The sequence below is a fragment of the Caloenas nicobarica genome, chromosome 10 (genome assembly GCF_036013445.1).
Source record: "Caloenas nicobarica isolate bCalNic1 chromosome 10, bCalNic1.hap1, whole genome shotgun sequence".
In the NCBI taxonomy this organism is placed as follows: Eukaryota; Metazoa; Chordata; class Aves; order Columbiformes; family Columbidae; genus Caloenas; species Caloenas nicobarica.
Genome location: NC_088254.1, coordinates 12,121,864 through 12,139,016, shown reverse-complemented (window position 1 = coordinate 12,139,016; position 17,153 = coordinate 12,121,864). Strand labels below are relative to the sequence as shown.

General features: G+C 40.7%; 1 protein-coding gene across 9 annotated transcripts in view; it reads right to left on the bottom strand.

Moving 5' to 3' along the window:
• Positions 1-5,417: 5,417 nt before the first annotated feature.
• Positions 5,418-17,153, bottom strand: part of SEMA6D (semaphorin 6D) — a 31,854-nt gene continuing 20,118 nt past the window's right edge. For 3 of the 9 annotated variants that reach the window (XM_065642193.1, XM_065642194.1, XM_065642187.1), the window contains exons 10-19: positions 16,469-16,686; positions 16,229-16,360; positions 15,879-16,034; positions 15,622-15,795; positions 14,729-14,869; positions 14,529-14,606; positions 13,582-13,673; positions 13,198-13,254; positions 11,186-11,353; positions 5,418-9,095 (exon numbers count right to left, since the gene is read on the bottom strand). In XM_065642193.1, coding sequence (XP_065498265.1) covers positions 7,792-9,095; positions 11,186-11,353; positions 13,198-13,254; positions 13,582-13,673; positions 14,529-14,606; positions 14,729-14,869; positions 15,622-15,795; positions 15,879-16,034; positions 16,229-16,360; positions 16,469-16,686 — 2,520 coding nt within the window. In that variant the 3' untranslated portion in view covers positions 5,418-7,791. The remainder of the gene's footprint in view (positions 9,096-11,185; positions 11,354-13,197; positions 13,255-13,581; positions 13,674-14,528; positions 14,607-14,728; positions 14,870-15,621; positions 15,796-15,878; positions 16,035-16,228; positions 16,361-16,468; positions 16,687-17,153) is intronic. The other 6 variants (XM_065642188.1, XM_065642191.1, XM_065642189.1 and 3 more) reach the window with 6 other exon arrangements.

The following is a 17,153-nucleotide window of genomic DNA, read 5'->3' as shown; positions in this document are numbered from 1 at the left end:
CAAAAAGTGTATTTTTGGCAACTAATCTCGCTTTGTGTCCTATGTGATATTTTGTCCCTCCTGGCCTGGAACATCTTACGTAGTTAGAACCTTCCAAGGCATATCCCCTCCCTCAGAGGATGAGGAGAAATTCCACCTGGAGTTTTGTTCTTGTGGAAGAGAAAATCCAGCCTTTCGCCAAGTACTGCAGTTTAACTGAAGCGGCAGGAACTAGCAAAGAATGCTCGTAATACGGAACATATCATGTATAGTAAAAATGTCATTTTCAAGTGCTTTCTGAACTATCCATCCCAGTAATGGAGCAGCTCTGAAACGTCACGTGGCTTTCTCACAGTGCGTTGCACTCCGTATAACCTTGCCTTTGATCATGATGTCACTTTAGATGAAAGACTTGCATGCAGAGTTGTGCGTTAGGATCAGCTGAGTATCCTCTGGGATCTGAACAGTGAAGGACTATTTGAGATGTGCACTCTATGCTTCTCAAAGAGAAATGAGTGCTGCAATAAAAATAGTAGTCAGATATCCAAACCCACCTTAGTCTGGGTAGAAGGAAGACTTCACCTTTAAGCAAAAAGACCTGCTTAATCTGAAAGCTCTCCTAGAAAGGAGTGATCGTCACTTTTGCTGTCTTTCAGTTCAGGGTCCTAATTCAGCTCAGTGACTTCCCGAACGCTTGAGTAGCTCTAGATGGCCCTGCCTGGGCAAGGGGGTTGGACCAGATGATCTCCGGAGGTCCCTTCCCACCTCAAACACTCTGTGATTTTGTGATTTTGATATTTCGACACCCCTCACTTGACTGTTACAAACAGAAGTGAAACAAACGCCACAACCCCCCTCTTCTGCTTCTGCTGGCACAAGCGGCTCCCCACAGGACACCCTCTGTGTGCTCAGTGGGTGTCTCTATGTAGCTTTTCTCTTGCGTCTGGGAGCCTGGCATTTGGTGCCTTATGTCCCAGTGGAGTGTAGTATGTGGTGTGCTTTCCTAGTGAATTTAAACCAGGCAAACTTACAACCACGCGCATTGTGGTCCGGGGGTGGCAAGAGGACTCCACACACAAAATGCCAGCTGGCATAGGCAAGCCTGTTCAGCTCCCACTGTAGTATCTGCTGGAAAACCCTCCGAAACCCAGAAAAAACAGACTGTTCCCACAGGGGCGTTTTTCTTACACTGAAGCTGTGATCTCCTTATCAAATAAACATGGCCAGAGATGATGTTGGGGCTGCATCCTGTTACAGCAAATGCTTTCCTGCAGATGTGCACCCATTTGGCTTTGGTCTTGCTCGCACCTCCTTAGCGTTTGCTTTCTGGGAACGTCTGGGTGATTGAGGGCGAAGGCCTGGCCCCGCGCAGCGCTGCCATCTCGTTCGATCGAGTCCGTATTTCACCCGCGCTAACAGTGACAGAGACTGAATGTCAGAGCCGCACGCACAAGCTTTCACAGAAATCAATTCTCACACACAGCATTAATATTGGAAGTGCTTCTCACTCACCTGGTCGCTGGCCAGGCACAATAACCTGTGACTAATAGCCGTTCACGGTTATATAGCACGGCCTGATTAGAAAAATTTGCCATTAGTCTGTAACAATAAAATGTTAAGCTGTTAATTGACAACATGTATTCCTGAGGAAATCGGACTAATCAGATAGATATTCATTGCAGAGAAAGGGAAAGTACAGCTAGCTTGTGAATTGCTTTTATGATTCCTCTGCTCTGATCTACTTCTGATTATTTTTCCTCCTGTGGGGCCAGTATTGTAAATCAAAGATTTGAGAAATAAGCCTGTGCTTAAAGTGTCCCAAATTAAAAGGCAATTGCCACCGTTCTTCTCTTACCAGGCAGCTGTCCCTTTCTGTGCGGGAGCAGACGTGTGTTACAGGCTGTCGTACAGCTACAGAAGCAAACCGCTTAGCTCATGGGCCGCCTTTGCCAATGTTAAAGGTCAGCTACTGGAAAAAGTTACAAAACAGCTATTCCAGCCAGGTATGATCCTGTGAAGGGCCTTTCTTGAGAACAGTTTGTCTTTGCTCATTTTTGTGCAGGTCAGTGGGACTCTGCCCTGGAAAAACTGTCTGTGATTTGCAGAACAAGGACAGCAGGTCAGTTTTGGGGTTGTGCTGTGGGGTTTTTTGGCCATTCAAGTTTTCCTTTAGTAAACTTCCTTGTTTGTTGACCAAAGGGGACCATTCCAGAAAATGGCCAGGACACCTTGTCCACGTGGTAGATTTCCTTCTTCCCTGCCCTTAAAGTATTACTGGAGCTTGAGCAATACCCTCCTGGCTGACATGAGCGGCAGAGGCACCAGTCTGGCAGAGAGGATGCAGCATCACCATTGCAACCCAAGGAATTCTCAAATTTTAATTACACATGGTGACCCTCTGGAATCTCTGCTCTGGTCAGCAGCCTTCACTGTAGGACACAGACTTGGATCTACTTAGGATTTTAAAGAGCAGAGCTCAGAAAATTAGTTGGTGACTGTAGGAAAAAAGCAAGCAAGCAGACCATAAATCAAGTCATTGGATGAATTCAGAATGCACTAATAAAATCAGAGCTTCCAATAAATTTCATTTCAGGCAGAGTAGAAACGGTTTCTCAGTCTCGGGTTCAGGACAGATTATAATTTCAGATGTGTGTGAGGCCAATGCAATACGTCTACAAGAATGTTTGCAGGCAGCACTGGCTGGTGCAGAGTCAGGCCCTCACACCAGTTGCACTTCAGTATGATTGAATAAAAAGGCAAGGATTTCTGGTTCTCTGAGCAAAGCTGAATCTTTTTTTTTTTTTCCTCCCAAATCCTTTGGTTTTTTGCTCTTTCATATTGTGCTAAGATGACATTCGAACAGCAAATGGAGTCCTGGTAGGTTGGTCTCCTGGTACTGCTTTTTATATGAAAAGCTTGCACATCCCAGCTGAAGTCCAGATGCTGCATTTATGAGGTATTTTGTCGTGATCAATTTCTAAAAAATATTTTTCATCCCATGAAATTAATAGGCATCTGGGGAAATACCAGCCAGCTCCTCCCCACTCCTGCAAATACTAACCTTTCCCAGATGGGAAGGGATTTCTTTTTCCCTTTATTTACCTGCAAGATGTCCTTGCTGGTACTCAGAAGCACAGAGGGAGAAGGAAAAATAAGAAAACCTTCATAAGTGTAAAACGTTATAAACAGACCAACTGCACATACCCCAACTAAGAACGCTGCCTTCTGAGGATCCATTATACTGAATAAACCCTGCATAATCTTCCCAGGGTCACAGAGTGAGTCATTAGCAAGACGGCACTAAGACAGAGGCATCCTGATTTTTGTAACTGCTCTGATTACTCTAAGACTCTAATTTAAAAGGCCATAGGTTTGTGCTGGCAGCACTGGCATACAGATAACTACTCATGGCTTTACAAATTGCTTTTCTTGCAATCATCTCACTACTACGGGCCTGCAGCCCTTTTTAGTTGTGTCTTTTTTTACTTGTTTATGTAGCGTTCAAAATTATGTTTTTTCTACAAAAATCAATGTGAGTCAGAGATGAGCAGGGGCTTCTCCCCTGCCCTCTCTCCGCAGCCCTGAGCGCCCAGGCTGGCTCTGCTCTGGACCTGGGACCTCCCTTGCGAGCACGTTCCTGCCCACCGGCATCAAGCGCCCTTCACACCCTCGTCAGCTGGCGCTGTAGCTATGGACGGCTCTTCAGGAGTGACTTTGGGATGCTTAAAACCAACCAATTGACACAGGAGAGTATCTGGGTAGAAAAACATAAATTGTTTTCGTTCTTCTTGCTAAGCTTTTCCTTATTACATTTCGCTTTCAGAAGGGGGAAAGTAGGCGGCTGCTTTGGCATCATCATTAACGACAGGGCAGTTTAAAAGCTGCTGTTATGGCTGATTAGCCTTTGGCTGCCACGTTCCCTCTCTTTTTGGTAAAGGGAGAGTTTTTATTGAACTTATTTTTCTAACAAACAGTGAGTATTTGTTTTCATAGACTCCTGTGGTGTTTGCACCCACTATGTAGCCCAGCAGAGCGTGTCAGAAGAGGCGATCATCTGGTTAGACCCATCCAGCCACCACGTACTCTGGGTAAGTGAGAGCTGGTTCAATATAGACTAAAACAAGTAACTGCGGAAAATGGTCATTTGACACCTTTTAGATAGAATACAGCTAATTTCTGAACAAAAAAATTCCATCATTTGTGTCGCAGATGCACTTTTATGTGTCATTAAAACAACTGTTTGTAATTTCTCATTACGACACTTAACGCCTGCCTGAAAATGATGCAAGTAGATGTGCTTCAAAAGTTGCGGCCCCTTCACAGAGGGAAGACCTCTGGCTGCACTGGCTGACACCTCCATGTCAAAGGCACACGGATTTTACGGTGGGAGCACAGCACAGGTTTGCAGCATGACAGCCCTATGTGCTTGACTCTTCCATCTCATATATAAAGACATCCAATGGAAAAAAAAGCACATAAATAAAAAGAAATGTAAATTCACTTCTGCACTAGAAAAAAAAATATTGAGCCATTATAGATTAGGGATTTTTTTTTTTAGCACTGTGATTCTTTTCTCTTTAAAATATGTATTTTTAGTAAGATACAACTAGGAGCCATTGCATTGTTATAACATGCACAGTAATTTCAAATGAGTAATACCTTGGCAACATAACCTCATAACAAATTGTTTTTATCCATTATCTAAAATCAACTTTTAATTATGTTATACATGTTTTCTGGTACCAAATTACCTTGATTATTTTAAAATTACATCTGATGTTGGCACATGCTAAATCTACAGCATGTATATTCCTGTTGGGCTTTACTGTCTGCCTGAAATGTGAATTTCAACTATTTAGGAATGTCCCACTATGTAGGGTCTGCGATTAATTTTGCCAGGAATGAACTCTATCTTTTTGTAGCCTACGTTTAAGAAGGAACACACCACCTTCTTTCAAAACCGTACTGTATTTGCACAAAATTGGTATTTTTCTAACTTTAACAAGAAAGGTTCGCTGGAATGAGAGCCCAGCCGAAACCTGAAGCAAGCTCCAATAAAGACTTCATGTGGGCTTATATTATGTATTTTCAAATTTAGTGCTTCTTTCTGGTGTGTCAGATGGGCAGCCCTGACACTGCACTGTACTCTCCCATTGCACGGCAGTTACTTTGATATTTTATATTTCACTCAGGAGGCTGAAAAGGCATCTACAGTCGCCTCAAGAACATGCATGTCAACACGTGGCTGTGATGAAGATGGAAGGAGAGCGGTGTGTGTCGCCATCTGCCTCTGCAAGTCACCTGTAAGGCTGGTGAGAGGACATACCCTCTTCAGCGCTAGTAAAGGCAGGTGGAGTTTTTCTTCTATTGTAATTCCCCACAATAGTGCACCTAAACTACCTTCACTAATAATGACATCAGACACTCAGTACATTGGAATATTTTATTTAGACTTTACATGCGGTGTTAAAAACCCAAAGAATGTATTATTTACACATCCACAATACAAGTTTACAAGATATCTATACATGTTAAAGTACTCTATAGTATAGAGCAGCTTCATTTAAGGGTTACTTTTTTATGCCGTACCATTAAAAAAGATACAATCTGCGTTTACCTTTGCACAAATGGATAAAGCATCTTTTATTATTAAATTAACAGAATAAGGACTAGGTTGAATGTTAGAAATTTCAACATAAATACTGAGAGAACTCACATTACCATCTACAAGGCAGCACAATGTTACAGGAGGTTATCAGGGTTCACATACATTTATCTTTCTGTTTCACGCAAGTCTGTATTAATTAATATTTGTAAAGTGAATTCGGATCAGTTTGTGTCTTTGACAACTGAATAATTTTTTAATAGTTATTAATCTGTAGTGTTTTAGTTGCAAGACAGAAGTGTTTAGGAAGAGAGATCATTGCTTTTTGGATCCAGAGGTCTCAGGAAATAAATGTCCCTTACAGCCTCACAAGAAAAAATGACTACTTCTATCCTTTGCTCTGTAACAGAGATCCAGTTTTCAGTGACTAACCTTTTCTCCCCTTTGAACACATAATATAAATCTCCACCGTCTCTGAAACCCATTGCAGTAATTTGTCCTGCTAATTCATGAATATTCCTCTGCCACGGTTATTTCTATAGTTATGTTCAATAAACAGTGTGCTAGTGTGTAGTTTGCAAGCTAAAATAGCCATCTGTGTTGAACATCAGCTGCAAGTGGATACTGTAAAACCTACTAAATAGCTTACACAACTTTAGCAGGTGTTCCATTACCCTAGAAACCTCATTTGATTTCACATTATAACTGTTTGATCCTTCAGAGAGCTGGAGTGGAATGTTTATCATGGTAAGGTGATTTAATGCTGCGGTCTTCTTGGATTGTAGGCTGCCTTTAGTTACCATTAATTATTCTTGCTTTTTATCTTTTTTTTTTGGGTGCTGTTGAGAGGTTTTACAACTGGCACTGGGGAGATATGTGCTATAGTGAGAACACTTGACAGATTTTTTTTTTTTTTTTTAGTACTTTTATCATTTGCATGAATAAGGCACAAAATGCACAGATTCAGGTAAACTCACACATAATATTTACAGAATATTGTCATTACCTGCATGACTTTGGAGAAAAACCTTACATTACACAACAAAAACAAATTGATTGCACTACTGTTGAGTTTCACAGACTGCTTCTGCCAGGCCAACTAATGTTTCTTCTTTTTTATTGACAAGAGTCTATCAGCGTGTAGGACATTATTAAATGCAACAAACCCGTAACCTTCTCTAGTTACACGGGCTTTTGTGAAGTGAATTGATAATTAGCTGCCCTCAATGAGAAGTACAGGGGCTCGAGTTCACAGTGGCCAGGTGTTGGATGGAGGCACTGTGGAAACACAGTAAAACTCCCCCGTTCCAGCCCAAAACACTGGATTTGAAAAGCACAGCTCTGAATCAATAGCAGCACAACAGAGTTATGAAGAATTAAACATATCTGCACTCTTTCACAGGTTGACTATTTCATCAAGGCTTTGTCATTCAGAAGGCTGGCAGAGATGCACAGTTCATCCTTAGCCATCTCCAAACTGAACCCAACAGGCTGCAGAAATGCAGAGTGATCTGTTTGTTCAGTCATGCTCAATGTAAACAATTCCACAGCATAAAAGATGCAATGGGAATCTAAGTACATCCTAGTGTGTACAGTACACACGCACATCCACACACACACAGCTTTATCTGTGGCACAAACAAAATGCCACACACGGAGAGAAAAAAATAATAATGCTACACTTGGGCCAGAGACTGAATTCCAGCAAATTGATTATTAACCCAGATATTCATTGAGACATTAACCATTTTCTGACATTTGTGCAAGAGGCAAGGTGAATGCATACATATTAAAATGTTCACATTTAATGGGAAGGACCACACTTGGCGGCAGTCTAAAATGGAACCCATTTTTCAAGTATTTGTTTGCCGATTTTTTTTTTTCCCCCAAGAACTCTTTTTTCGCTATTCAGAACAGTAAAGTAGCCCCCACCCCATTGTGCTACATGTCTCCTTAGCTCCAAACAAAAGAAATGTAATGACCAGCACTTTCCTTTGTTTTTTTGTGTTTGTTTGCTTTTAGCAAGTACACAAAATCTTGCTATAGCTACATGTGGCAAGACACAGATGTTGCTGAAGTAAAGACAGCTTCTTTGGCCACTTTGTTCTCTTTAATAACAAGCAAGTCTCTGCCTTTTGTGCCTACCACAACATCAACTCACAACCTGTACAGGTCAACGCCACACGCATTTTTACCACAGACGTGTCCTAGTAACTGTATTTGTTCAGTGGTCTGACTGAAGTTGTCTGAGGAACAAACGAGGGTTTTGGTGGCACGTCGGGTTTTAAGGAGGGTGTCCTCTTTACACCCGTACGAGGAAGGGTGCCGTTGCTCGTGTAACTGCTCTGCCTGGACAAGGAAGGCTGGAGGTGAACGCTGACAGGCGTCCCTTGCATGTAGTCCATCTTTGTGCCTGCCGTGGGAGGCATGTACCCCCCACGATTGATACTAGGCTGTCTGGATAACAAAACACCGTTTGGTGAGTTTAAGTTTTTAGGAAGGGCAGATATTGAATGCCTTTGTGAAGAATTTTTGTGATAACCCCTCTGCCTTTCCAAAGAGGTCATTGGTACTGCAGGAGTGGTGGGAACGTCCACTCGTTTTGTGGGGCTGTTTCTCGGAAGTGTTGATGGAGGTGAGTATAAAGACGCCTCCCTGTTGGGAACCTTAGGTGGGATCTCAGACATATTTCCCATTGGATCCAGCATTAAAGTCTGGTGGGCCACTTGAATATCTCCCATAATTGCTTTGGGATTACTAGTAGTTTCATTTAAGTGTTTCAGAAAATCATTCAGGGTGTTCCTGGAATCAACGGATCTCCTGTGGTCTCTTTTGCTGGATGGTTTTGTAAGTGGATGATCACTATGTTGCATCTTCTTGTCTGCCTTGTGCGCATTAGAATTTGAGAAAGACGTATTGTAATCATGGGTAGCATTGGGAAGAACGATAGCACTAGGAATATGTCCGTGACTTAGAGGAGAGTGGGGTGGAGGACTGGAAGGAAAAAACTGAGGGCTTTTTAGTGGAGTTTCCTTTCGTGAAGCATTGAGGTTGCTATGCGCTTTGTCTGACTGACTTTTCATAGCCTGCAGAGTCTTTTGTTGAAGAACTGGTGTCGATTCAGGAGTTGGAAGCGCAGCTAATTCCGGAGGCTGGCCCCTGTGGTCCATCATCATGGACTTTGTATCACCAGTTGGAGGTAAGTCCTTTCTGCTCGTCAACAGGTTTGTGTAAAGTTTGGGTGAATCAATGTTTTGTTGATACTCCTTGACGGGACTATCAAACAGCCCGTTCAGTTTAGCAAAGCTCCCACTGGAGTCAGTACAGGACTGAGCCGATTCTGCATCTTTGTGTATTTTTCTGGATTTCCGTACAAATATATCCCGGTAACAGTAAACGGCCACTCCCGCGATAAAGGCTCCCAGGACAAAAGCGGCAAAGACACACGTGATTAGGACATTCATATGTACCATTTGGTTGGACTCTCCTGATTGTACTTCCCACCTTACACCTGCAAAAGACATGCAGTATATCATAAATGTACATGTACTTCATACTGATACATTTCAGAAGAACATAGCCTCCCTCAGGAAAGCGTCTATTAAAGAGTTTGTAAGTGTCCAGGGTTAGTGTAACTCAGTTGGATCCTGCAATCCACAGCACCGGTGAATGCAAATAATTTTATAAATCAAAATGACTGTGTGAGCGTTGATCAGTCTAAATTAAGATTTTCTTTGATAATGAGGAATGCTTGTCAAAACTTCTCATATTATGTTCGGTTTAGCTTGTCCCCAAATTTCCTTAAAGGCTCGCAAATAGGGGCCTGTATGTTATTAACATTAATGATTTCTGCTGGAAAATTGAGGTTAGAAGGTGCTACTGGGCCAGAAAGCAATTAATAGCTCATGGATGGATTTCTCTCTCAATTTTCTGCCCAACTCATAAATCAGTATCAAAAGAGAGACGGCATTATGCAAATGTTGTGTAAAACTGTATAATGTACATACTACATTGTTATAACCACATTAATGCAGTATAGTACAAAACCTGTAAACTAATACATCCATCGGTTGCTAGACTTGGAGTGGCACGCCTTTTGTTATGTAATTTTTGAAGTTCAAGATTATGTCGTTCTGTTAGAGCACTGATTAATTGTTCTTTTCTTTTTTTTCCTTTACTCAATAATTAACATAAATACTTGCATAACATTAAAAACAACAACTTGCAAGGTTAAGTAATTAGACTATGTTAAAATTTAGGGAACTTTCAGCTTAGACCAAGAAGTTGAATACTGGATTAGTTTTTTATTTGTGTATTAACAAGACCCCTTTGCTTTTTTGAGATTTTTAAAGCAACCACAGACATCTCATAGCTAAGACAATGTTAGTTTTTAATGAAAGTATTTCTGTTAACTATCCCAAGGGATGTTAAAATGAAAGAGCAAGAGGGAAGGAACGGATTCACTTTTGTTAGAGGCAAGGCCTTTGAACGTTGTTAATGTTCAGGGTTATAGGTTTTAATGGCACTGTGCAGAAAGAAAACATGAATGAAGTTCACTAATAGCTATGGCACCAAATGTGATTCAGACCAAGAGCAAATGATAACAAAAACTTAGAGCGAAACAGAAAATAACTGCAACAAATTAAAATGACAAATGCACTGCCATAGTGGCTGATAGGAAACCTGATATGTTTTGGTGAATGGTAAGAAAACACAAATGGATTTTGGCTGGTGAGATTTTCAGTAAATACAGAATTGTGCAAACATGTCTGTCACCTGGCTCTTCTGTGTAGTGATGGAGACCTGCGTTAAGTTTTGGTTATGGGATTGGAAGTGTCTTGATTCTTTGGTTGACTGCAATAGTCCTACTGAATTCAAGTCTTTGTTGCTGTTAAGAGCCTAATCAAAGGTTCACTTAGCTGAAAGAATGGCTACAGAAGGATCAATTACATGCAGAACATGCTTCTTTCTGTGTTCAGCTTAAAATTTGTGTGTGTGTCTCTCTCTCTTATGTACTGAGATCATCTGTAAACTGATGCTCATACCCAGCGAATAAAAATTCAGCACGTCCTTGCTCAGACCTGACCTATGTTCTTCAAAAACATGCTGCAGGCAAGTAGAGTTTGGAATATGCCCCATTTAATGCATGAATATGTCATAGAGCTGTGCTTTGTTTTCTTCCCCCCCTGTCCCCGCCCAAACCAAACAACACTATTAAGCTCCTGTAAGTAACCATTCATAAAGACTAATAGTATTACTCAAACTCAACTAGTTTGAAAACAACCACCAGAGGTGCAGGTAAGTCTTGACTGTAATGTTTTTTAATGCATCCAGAGCTCCCACTGGTTTTAATGGGAGCTTTGGAGCATCCCTGGAATAAAAGCCTGAGTTTATTATCTGTGTTTCCCATTATAAGCTCTAGGCAGCACTTTGTACACCGGATAAGTAGGTATGAAAAACATGATTGCACTGTCTGTATATTCATAGGAAATGGGTGTAAAATAGGGCCCAACAATCATGGCTGTTACTTTTAAGCCTTAGACAATGCTGAGACTATCAGGTTTCCATTCAGCTGCAATGTATTCCCTGGTAAGGCCTTACCCTTTGGGACACCTGATAATGGATCAGAATAATCAGAAGTGTTTGGGTCATCTTGAACTACAAATTTCCGAGAGCCAGTCACTTTAGGTTTCCAGGAACCAATCACTTTAGGTGATATAACTGGGATACTTGCCATTGTGGTAATGGAAGCTGAGGAGAACTCCATGTCTGTGGTGGCAAACAGATTTTTATTAATGTGTATTACAGTCAGGCTTTCCTCACTGTTTCATGGCACATCTAAGCTATACCTGGAGACAGCATTTAATGGGAGTTACGTCAGAGGAAAATGTGACCCCCTACACTCTGCAGAAGTACAGAGGGCTGATTAAAATCAATTGGTTCAAAACTTTAAGTATGAAAAAAAAAAAAAACCATCACAACATCAACAGCTGCTAGCCAGAAAGCCAGAGATGTCAAACATGAAAGCAGTGCAAAAGTTAAAGTAAGCAACTGGTGGACGTGAAAAGCACAATTTATTCTACTTAATTGCTATTTTCTTCACTGGAGACAACATACTTGGCTGCCTTTTAAACATGTTAAAAAAAAAAAAAGTTACTTGGACAGATACACACTTATGACAGGTTACACCTGAGAAACCAGATGAGCTCCATTAGTGCTATTATAGCATACCAGGAACTGCTGAATGAGCCATTTCTGCAGGTGGGGATGAAAGGACTGTTTTTAACCTCTATTTTGTAATGGTTCCTAAGGAACAATGTTGCACAGATTCTGGCTCCTCTGTAGTACATTTGCTGAACAGAATCACCATAGCCTCCATGAAAATGCACGTGAGGAGTAAACATGTCAAATAAGGTTTACAATCCAAAGTCTACTGTGCACACTCAGGTAATTGCGTGTTCACTGTCTCAGTAGTTTTAGGCATGAATGTCTGCGGCTGAGAAATGCACTTCAAAAGCACATTCGTTCAGGACTTGAAAATAAGGCTCATGTGTATCTGTGCCCCAAAATATCACTTGGAAAATTCAGTTTATAAAGTAAATACTCATGCAAGCGAGGTAGCATTCCCATGTAACATGGTTTGGTTTTGTTTTGCTTTCCAAAGTGAGTGTGTAAATATATCTGGAAAATATTTGTCTCAAACATTACTTCTTGTCAAGTTACAGAAGAGCAAATATAATCAGAAACCAAAACACAAAATAATATTCTTGTTCTTGATGCACTCTTACAAATTTAACATACAACCATAGTCTTTTCATATTTGTCAGTCAGAAAGGTGCCCTTGGTTTAAAAGCAGAGACCAAGTTCTGGGAGGAAAGAATGGAAAATAAAGGCTCGGTCTTGCTCCTGTTGAAGTCAACACAGGTTCTGCTTTTGAGTTCAACAGAGGAGCACTGGGTCCTGTCTCCTTGAACACCAGGGGCTGATGGTGCAAACACTATGAGAAAAATCACCGAAGGAGAAAAGGATGTGAAAGTGCACCTGACAACAACGCATAAGTTTTTTTTTTTCTAAGTCACCTTTGTCTATACAAGTCCTCATTCAGCTACACAGTTTGTGATATTCCATTTTTTTTCCATTAGCATGAACTACTTAAAACATTTCAAAAATATAGAAATACACATTTTAGAAAATGCGTATTTGTGCAAAAAGCTTGCTGGGAAAGAGGGAAAAGAGGAAAGGAGCGGTAAGGAGGAAGATGATGAAATTCTGCCATTCATCTACTAGAGATGACCAATAGGGGTATTCACAAATGCATGGCTGGGGTTAAAGAGTAAAGCTTAGTGGCCTTTCGTGCAGTGAAGATGTCATCTATGTTAATCAGGCTCTTTAATAACAGATGTCTCAATAAATAATGAGCTGTTAACATGCGGCTACACAGAGTGAAGTGCTGAGTGAGAAGAGTCTGACTATCTTTACCATCAGTGGGAACATGAGTAAAAGCACAAAAATGGAGCATTGCCAACTGTGCAAAAGGAAGGAAAAAAGGGCTGAAAATGCTGAACTGAAGGAAAGTAAAGGTCATTAATTCAAAAAAATTAAAAAAAACTAACCAGATGTTGGGTCGCCAAATATTTTGTAATCTGGTGTAGCTGTAGTAGGCAAAATTTCTAAAAGAATTAAAGGAACAAGTAATCAGTAAAAAGTAACAAAAAGAAAGCAAAAGATCTCAAATGGAAAATAAAAAATATTACTGCTTACAAAAAAAATTCTTCAATACTTTGCTGTAGACCCCAAATAGTTGTAAACTGGTGAAGGAAAGACAAAACTCTGCCACCCAGGACCAAAAAGCTCAGCCTTGTGAACATTCACAGTAACACCAGGTGATGTGTTCATCGTGTTACTGAAAAGCTCATCATAAATTTAACATCCTTAGTGAGGTGTGGCACAGACTTCTGCTGAGACATCCTAAACAAGCAGCAACAACTACGCCTTACCATGGCAGTCCCCAAGTTGCGCTGTGTTGCCATATTCGACATCTTGTACGTATCCTCCAGTGCTGTGGTTGTATGAAATAAACAAAGAGAACCTGCAATTAACAGTATTAGTAGGGAAACAAATGGTGATTTTTTTTTTCTGTTTTGTTTTGTGGTTTTTTTCTGGAAGCAGCAAATGGAAACATACAGAAGAGCTAGTGCATGGCCCCCCCCAAAAAAAAATCATTTTACAAAATGCACAAGTTAGCTATAACCAGACTTTAAAACTCTATATATGAGTGTACGCCAGAAATAGAAAGAAAAAAAAAAAATAATAAAAAAAAATCCCTTTTTCTGCAACTTCATCATGTTTTCTACATTGGGTGTGCTCCTGGTTTTAAATACAACCATCCATTATACTAGTTAAAGTTTGCACTGACCTGCTACAAAGGCCTCTTTTTAAGATACAGCTGCTAGTGCACTGTACATTACAGGCTTGATTTGTGCAAAATGCCTTTGGTATGCATATATATCGCCCAGGCTTCTGTGTGGAGACAAAAATCTCACTCTCTTCCCAGTGAATCCTGTGCTTTTATATTTGCAATTGCCTGTGCCCTGGCCCTGAGCATGCCTGGGAGGGGATGCTGAGTACTGGCCTCTCTGAGCTGCTCAGGTTTGCAGGCAGCACCTTCTTGCCTTCCTGCTTCCACCGCACTTCCTACAGGTCTGCGTGTCCTCCTACACACATGTAAAACTCCCACTGAAAACAAGTCTTCACCTAGAGATTTCAGAATTAGGTCAAACTTTAGCACTCTCTTCTCTTACGTACACAGTACACTGAAAAGCCATCCCTAAAATAATAGAGATGTATTAATTGAATGCAAGGGAACAAGGCAGAGGAGTACGAGCTCATGTGGTCTATAAAGCATATGCAGATCTGCTGGGTTAATTTGCAAAGCGGTACTTACAGCATGTCTGGTGTCACCCTTCCACAAGCCTCATGGTCTAGCCAGCCACAGTATGGGTCCCGTGAAGCAATACATGCCCTTGCAAGAGAAAAAAAAAAATAATTAAAAAAAACCATACTTTTTTTTTTTTTTTTTTTTTTAAATTTCGAAAAGATGTTGGGGCCCTTCCTTTAAGAGGGAGTTCAGGAACAGGGCCGTACTTTTTACATGACCCGTGACGCTCACACCGACTCAGAGGAATTCTGATGACGCAGCTGGAGAACGCCACGAACAGAGCATGGTGGTCTCTATCCAGCTGAAGGGAAATGACTCTTCTGTCCTCCTCGCTCTCAGCATTACACCTGTTCAGCAAAAACAGTGGGAGACCATTATTTTAGTACCTGTAGTACTTTGTGCAGCACTTACACTGCAAACATTTTAGTTATTGTCTGTGTAGATACTGAAAAGAGACTTTTTACATATATGAATGTAACTTACTCATCTTTGCTGAGTGATTTCTAAACAAAACTATGGGTTATCAAATGCCAGCTTCTGGTTCTTATTTACAGCTAGGTGACAAGTTCACTGAACTACGCGGGGAAAGAAAAAAAAGCCAAGTCCATTTTCTTTGTTCTTAGTTGGCATAAATAGCTCAATAGAGCGGAACAGAAGTCCTGCATTTGGACGCCTGTAGAGTCTAATTGGCACACTTCCATTCCCAAATTCTTTGCACCAGAATAAACAACTTTAAAATTACTAGATGTAGTTTATACATTATTGGTCGCTCTTGAGAAACTCTCAAGATAAGCTCAAATTATTTCTTCTTAACAGCAGCAGATAGTTCTGACGTTTCATATTCAGGAAGAAGCGTATCTATTTGCGAAAGAATTTGATGGTATCATTGACGTCACTGGAGTGAAACTAGGTTGTTCACTCAACCCATGCAAAATGGCAAGTGACCAAATATTTTCAGGCTATTCAACATAAGGAACACCGTGAAATGAAAAACAAGCGGTGATGTTGGTGATAATGAGTTGGTTTTTGTTTACCATAATGTTTTTTAGCTAGGTACCAAGGACTAGGTGAAATGCTTTGGTGTTCTGGTAATACTTACTTTGCATGGTTATATGCTTCAATCTCTTCCAGTAATACGCTGTCATTCAAAGAAAAAGGCCTGGTCTTTGCCAAGATTTTAAGTACAACTCCTGCTTCGGAGCCAACAAATAGGACTGTGTAGTTCTGGTACGGTCCAGCAGCATGGTCCACAGCAATTGCTGTCAATCTGTATCTATCAAGACCAAAAGGCACAGTATTTATGGCATGTTTTCTTGTTTTCCTTTTCACATCTGTTATTTTTGAATGGTGTTGTACCTGACACGTGTTTTGGTAAACCAAGGCTCCTCAATGACTGAGGGAACAGCTGAATCCATCAGAGGATGAGATTTGATGAAGGAGAGTGTTTCGTCTGGGAAATCAATGGAGGTTTTGTAAGCCTCTGCTAGGCCGTGTTTTGCACAGCAGCCAGGTCTGAAAGGAGAACAACATTGTTTTTTCTCTTGGTGTTGTAGTTAATGAGAGAAGGCAGTCTGCTAATGAGCATCCTTATGGCTGAAGTGTAAAGCTCTGCTTTGGTTTTTACCCAAGACACTCGAGAGTGCAGCTGATTTAAGGTAGCTCTTTACAAGGACAATATTACGGCATCATGAGTAAGGACCTTTTACCTTGGCTTTGGTACTTTGTCTTCAGGTACAGCTGTCCAAACAGAGTCAGGAGTCTTTTGTTCTTTAAATCTCCCTTTGAAGACTTTCTCAATGTCATCCATGCTGAAAGCACACACTGCTGAACCAGGGATGCTGTAAAATTACAAAAATAGTTGCAAGAACTCAGACTATAATGGCACCAATCTCGGTGTAAGAAAGAACCAGAGAACTACCTTTGATGTAAGGTTGCTCATCTCTCACCTGTTAAGCTGTGTCGTGAATACACCGACAACCATGGGGACTCCATTGATTTCTATTATGTCTGTGATAGACTGCAGAACATCAAAGTAGAAGAATGAATCCCCAGGAACTGAGCAGTTGAGCCGAGCTTTCAGAAAGGATGTCCAATGTTTTTCCAGGACTCTTTGGGACCCCCCCATGTCATTTTTGCATATGCGTGCCACACGGGAATACACAGCCTGTGAAGGGGAAAAAAGAGAAAAAAAAAAAAAAAAAAAAGGGAAAAGTGAGAAAGACTGATCTGAAAAGTGAGAGATGCAAGGAAAACAGTGCTTGTTCCTGAGCTGTTAATAGAACACCACAGATAATTTTGTTAACAGGAAGCTGCCATTTATCTGCACAGCAAGGATGAAAGCAAACGGTGTTCAGATAGTAATGCAAAGGCATCTTAATGTATTCGCCAAGCAAATGCAACTCTGCAGCTTGTCCCCACCCTTTTTTCCTTTCAAAATCATATTGTTAGTGAGATTTAAAGACTTTAATTAACCATGTGTAAAGAATTTAATAATTTATTATAGAATGTCCTTCCATGGTGAAGCATGAGTATTATACTCTGTACTGGCACGACTGAATTATTCAATATCCAGGGACATTAGAGAAACTTCTTTGAAACTCTTCTTTTGTCTTGTTTTCTTTTGTTTGTTTA